Below are 6,140 nucleotides of genomic sequence, written 5' to 3'. Positions count from 1 at the left end.
TAGGGAATCGAGGCAGTAGTCAGAAATATTCCCGTGAAGAAAATGCAGGTCTAGGTGGCTTCATTAAAGGATTATTTAAGGCATTGAGCTATATCGTTTAGGAGTGCAGTTATCGTGGTAAAACTGTCTTGAAATTTTAGTAATAATTACCATGTAACAAGGATGGTTGTTACCAGTGCACTATCTTAAGATCCCAGCTCTCTTCATTTTATCACTTCTCTTTAGTTAATCTACCTTTGGATTTTATCAATTGTGTAAGATTGCTCTGCTTATTTCCTTTTCTCCATTGAATTTGTTGAAAACATATTCTTCCAGTATACAGTTTTGGAGGCTGGGAAGTCCAAAGTCCAGAGAACACATCTGGCGAAGGCCTTGTTGGTCGTGGCTGGTGACTCTACAGCAATAAAGGGTATCACATGGCAAATGTGGCTTGAGCAAGAGCGAGAGAACTTCTCACTTGCTCTCCTTTTAAAGCCATCAGAACCACACTCATGGCCACCACTAAACCGCCGATGGATTAATCCATTCACTTGAGCATGGTCCTCACAATCTAATCACCTCTTCAAGGCCCCACCATTCAATTATCATAATAGGATTTCCCAGCTTCTTAACACTGTCTCAGTGGGGATTAAGTTTCTAACATTAATCTTTGGGAGGACACAATTCCACTGATGGTCCCCCAAAACTCATGTCCTTCTCACAGGTAAATACATCCACTCTATACCCAGAGACTTAACTTGTGTCAGCTCAAAAGTCCAAAGTCTCAAGGTCCCGTCTGTGAAATCACAAGTTATCTACTTCCAAGATATAATGGTGGGACAAACATAACATATTTCTGTTCAAAAAGGGAGAAATAGTCTTAATTTAAAATTTTCCAGCAGCCACCCCAAGGAGGACATTATGATTAGTTTTGTGGTTCACAATGTCCACATGACTAAAACCAACTAGTTTTGTGGGAGAAGGTCAGTTTCTAATACATCTGTAAGGCCAGAAAGAAAATTGTTCAGGGTATGCTCATAAAGAGATCCCTGCATAATGTCTTCGACCAAATTCTCGTAATAAACACAGAGGCTGTACCTCAGAACATCCCCTAAAACTGATAGCATGATGCCAAAGAACAATTCAATCAAAGCCATTATAACAGCAAGGGGCAGAGGGTGATGTGGCAAGGAACACCCTTTAATGGTATAAGTTAACCCACAGACAGATTCTAGAGTGTCCCGAGGAATGGAAGGAGACATTCCTCCATGAACTCAGCTTCCTTCCACCACGCCATTGGCAGACACTGGGCAGTGGAGACATTGAGGGGATGCTTCAGTCTCTCTTACTCTGTGACCATCCCATGTTGCTAGTTAGAGGCAAAGCCATTTCTATTCACAGTTCTGCAAGTCGGTATAAGTTAACCCACAGACAGATTCTAGAGTGTCCCGAGGAATGGAAGGAGACGTTCCTCCATGAACTCAGCTTCCTTCCACCACGCCATTGGCAGACACTGGGCAGTGGAGAGATTGAGGGGATGCTTCAGTCTCTCTTACTCTGTGACCATCCCATGTTGCTAGTTAGAGGCAAAGCCATTTCTATTCACAGTTCTGCAAGTTAAAGACGATTGAATTCCTTTCTTAAATGCTAAAAAATCAAACAGGAAGAGAGCCAGAAATGGTACACTTCAATCTCCCTCAGTGAAGAATTCAGAGAGGATCCTCAGTTCCCTCCCTAAAGAAGGCTGAGATTCTCCTCTCTTTTTGTTGGGCATTTTTGGTCTGCTCCCATAGGCGTTCCAGGCCACTGGCTTTTTCAGCTCCGAGTCTGCGATATATGAGGCAAAAAGAAAACTCAGGGAATTCACCATTGGGTTGTTTCCTAGACCCCGGGATTCTGAGCCAGTCTGCCTTCTTTCCACCATACAGTCTTCTTACGTTTACATGCACCGTGCAGGGATTTTAGTTGCACTTAGTGGTAAGAATAGGGAAAAGGACATCTACATCTTCCCAGAAGCCAAAGTTTTTCTATCGTATTTTAATTTCAACATTTGCTTTATATTTCTATTCTATTGCACTGTAGAGGAAAACATTGAATTTTAGTTGCACTTAGTGGTAAGAATAGGGAAAAGGATATCTACATCTTCCCAGAAGCCAAAGTTTTTCTATCCTATTTTAATTTCAACATTTGCTTTATATTTCTATTCTATTGCACTGTAGAGGAAAACATTGATTAAAAATTCTCTTGAGACATTGGGAGCAGTGCATAATCCTAGATACAGACGTTTGTTAGAGGGCTTCACGTCTTTTTTAGGCTTGGCCCTTCGTTAAGTTTTCTTCCTCCTCTGATGTTTTCCTGCCTCTTGATTAAGACTGAGTGCTTTAATGGAAAGACGAATAACAAAGCTTAAAGGAAGATCAAGGGGCAGCTTATGTAAGCATATTCTCACATTTAAAGAACTTAAACGGATGACTAGGTTTCATATTTATTGAACAATCCTAATAGAGATTTCCTGCAATGGTCTTTGGTCACTGTTCTAGTGTATTAATGGAGATAAGATAAGCCCCAAAGCCCTGTGTTTTAAAGAGTATTTCCAGAAATACTTTCTTCCATCTGGAGACCTATTTCAAATTTTTATTTATTTACAGTGAGCCTTATGGAAATGCCTTGAAGGAACACATTTTCTGAGCTTGGTATTTTTGGCAGCATAAAATCAACCCCTTCCCTCCACCCCTCTTCTAAAGCCATCTTCTTTCCCTCCGCTTCCAGCATTCTGGGTCATGGGACACAATGAGAATCATTTTGAATACTCACCTTCAACAGTGCACAGTATTTTTATATTTTATGCATATTCAAAACCAGCTTGCCTCTGACTTGGTGTCCTGAGTTCTTTCTTATTATTTCCCAGGAAAGTCGAGTCTGACCATTAAGTAGGTCACTGCTGCTCTTTCCTCCTTTTTCTTTTGTTCCTTTTCCTTCCTCAGTGGAGCAATTTTGAATTTTATCACCAGCTGTGGGCCAAATTTCTACTGGCTTTTTGTGCTGTTTTGATCCTCATATCCTCAACTCATCTTTTGCTAGAGCTGGAGGATTTTTCCTTCTGAGGCTCCCCACTTTCCCCATCCTCTGGATGTTCTCAGCAACTCTACTATCCAAGGGTTCTGAGCATCCCAGATTTCTCAACCCCTCCCCTCACACATTCCCAATCCCCTGCACCCCGAGTTCTGAGGACCCCTGCCCCTGAAGATTGTCTGTGGGTTGTGATCCCCTGTAGCTCTCAGTTTGGAATGTTTGCAAACCTCCAAAGTCCACTGTCTCCGTGGAGGGCTCTGAGTTCTCCTGCCCTCCACCCCCCGTCCTTTTTTCCCTTTTGTATGAATATCTAGTTGTTTCAGCAGCATTTGTTGAAAAGATCATCCTTTCTGCAATGTTCTGCAGAGCCATCTTATTATAACTCAAGACTATCAGTCTATCTCTGCGATATGTAAGTGTACATAAACTAAAAGTAGCACAGCTGTACCATAATTCGTTTTTTCAGTCTTCTATTGATGAGTATTTAGGTTATTTCCATTTTTTAATGCTATGAATAATAATGAACCTCACTTAACATATATTTTGTTACATATATGTTATATGGATATACAGTAGTTTTATAAAATAAATTATTAATTCCATAGGATAAATAAACAATGGCCATCATTACTGTGCAAGGATATCCATAGTTTTATGGAAATTAATTTTTCTACAGTATACCACACTTCTCTGAAGCTCTCTCAAAACTAAAACAAAAACCAAAACAGGGAGAAAATTAAAAGAATGTCCTCAATGTTGCAAGTTGCTTGCAAATTACTTGGCTTTGAAAGACTATGTTATATACTGAAAGTTACTGAGACCCTCTTAATTGCTGCACTACTCAAAGCATGGTCCATGGACCAGTGACTCCATGGCAACACCTGGAACATGCTGTAAATACAGGATCTAAAGCCCTTCACCAATCTACTGACCACAGTCTGAGTTTAACAAGATCCCCTGATGCATATTAAATGTGAGAAGTAAAGTTTTAGTACATGATGCCAAAGAAAATGGAAATTAATAACTTTTTTTCTTAATGAGAATATGTTCTATAGTATCACATAAATTTTCACAGTCTTTGTAATATGTGTAGAGGTTATAAAAATACAGAATTGTGATTGCATTGGATGAGGGCAAACGTTGAGTGACATCTACAAGATTATAACACCCCCAGGCTTGCTGGTTTTACCATAATGCACGTTGCTCCATAACTCCAATAATATTGGCAAGAAGAGAAACAGCCCAAAGCTGTACAATCAATTCCAGTTATCCAAATGGAGCTTTAAAAAAGTATGAATAATCTAAATTCAAACATGACCCATCTTTTTTCACAATACTTTATGAGGACTCAGAGATGTTAGCTGGAATTTAATTTCTGTCCCTTCACCCCCTCTACCTATAGGCAGTTGATCTACCAAAAGTAGGATGCAAAAAAAAAAAATTCTCAGGCAATCTACAACATATACTAAACATGTATCATTGGAAATTGATTTCTGATGTACGGTCTATGTAAAACCTCCATTCCTGCTCCCAGAACATGTTATCATTAAAAACATGCAATTATCTCATGTAATTATCTGTGAATTTTCATGGGGGTCCGGTCACGGGTGCTCACAGGCAAGACAGTTTAGACATGTAAGTGCTCCACCCCACTCAATACAACTTTACTCAACTTCCTGCTGGAGGGAGTCACAGATGGCCAGAAAAGAGGTTTTAACTTGAATCGATATTCTCATTCAAGTCCGTATCTGAGCAAATCAGAGGCTGCTTCATAGCTATTTATCTTCAGTGTGTCCTGTTTGGAATATGAGGCCTGAGCATCTCACCCATGTGATACCAGTGGCATGGAGTGAAGAGAAGGGGCTGGCCGCACAGGCACTAAGAAAGAGCTGTAGAATGTGGTAGCAAATCTTTCTCTCTCTCTTTTCCCTTGCATTCCCAGTTGCCAGGATCTTCAAATGGAGATTTCCATTCTCCAGGAGCAGATCTCTCATCTGCAGTGTGTGATTCACTCCCAGCATCAGAACCTGCGCAGTGTCATCCAGGAGGTCAGATTAATCAGGGGGATTTCTCTGGTAGATGGGATGTTTACAGTGGGAAGACCCAGTACAAGTGGTGTGTCTGGACTTTACAGGCAACGGGATTTTTCTCCCCGTGACGTGTCCCTTTTGTTTCTCATGCAACAAAGCTCTGTTTTCAATGCCCTCTCTCATCTGTAATGCCAACACCTGTGATATTTTCAATGAGGACAGTTTGGGAAATTGTCTTTAACTGTTTTTTTAGATGTTTCAATGATTTTTTTTTTAAGTGTTTGGAGCCAAATAATATATAATGTTCTTTAGAAAATTTTTATAGATTAGGAGATTCAGCCCTTTCTTGAGAAAGAAACAATCTGCTTTTTTAACCTTATAAACAGTAAGTTTATTTAGGAGCTGTTTTAGTTCAGAGGTGTAGCCTGGCTCTTCTCTGGGAACATCCTGGCAGGTAAATGGGAAGAGTTATTGTGGTAGCATCCAGATAGATGGTTGATTGTATGAGTGATTAAGATCTACTTCAAGATATGTATTTAAAATCAGACCTACATTCATTTTTTTTACTACCTAATATTTGTTCCCAAAAGGAGTTCTCCCGAATAACTCTAGTGCCTTCCTGACATAAATGTAACGTTTGTGCTTGGTTGGTGATGACCTCACCAAAGGGACAGAGTAGAGGGCTTTGAGAGCTGGAAGGGACCTCAGGGGCATCCCACACTGGGAGTTCTCCCGAATAACTCTAGTGCCTTCCTGACATAAATGTAACGTTTGTGCTTGGTTGGTGATGACCTTACCAAAGGGACAGAGTAGAGGGCTTTGAGAGCTGGAAGGGACCTCAGGGGCATCCCACACTGTCATTTTCCCGATGGGAATACTGAGGCCTAATTATAGAACTGGTGGTAGCAGAGCGGGCCTTAGAATTCATGTGTCCCCTGCCTTCCTGTACCGTTCTGCATCTTGTCACCTCACCTCCCAATCCCATGTTGCTTCTTGGCAGAGCAGGCTCAGCTCACTATGCTGCTGGCTGACAGATCTCCGCCTCAGGGAGCCTCTCCA

The 6,140-nt window shown here is 40.9% G+C and overlaps 1 protein-coding gene across 1 annotated transcript in view; it reads left to right on the top strand.

Moving 5' to 3' along the window:
* Window positions 1-5,099, top strand: part of CCDC68 (coiled-coil domain containing 68) — a gene marked incomplete at its 3' end in the record, with an annotated part of 22,705 nt that extends 17,606 nt beyond the window's left edge. Inside the window, exon 7 of the mRNA XM_008591745.1 lies at window positions 4,994-5,099. Within this exon, the coding sequence (XP_008589967.1) occupies window positions 4,994-5,099 (106 nt within the window). The remainder of the gene's footprint in view (window positions 1-4,993) is intronic.
* Between the last annotated feature and the right edge of the window lie 1,041 nt (window positions 5,100-6,140).

Source organism: Galeopterus variegatus, unplaced genomic scaffold (assembly GCF_000696425.1).
Source record: "Galeopterus variegatus unplaced genomic scaffold, G_variegatus-3.0.2 Scaffold7243, whole genome shotgun sequence".
NCBI classification, from domain to species: Eukaryota; Metazoa; Chordata; class Mammalia; order Dermoptera; family Cynocephalidae; genus Galeopterus; species Galeopterus variegatus.
This window is presented reverse-complemented; position numbering and strand designations above follow the sequence as displayed.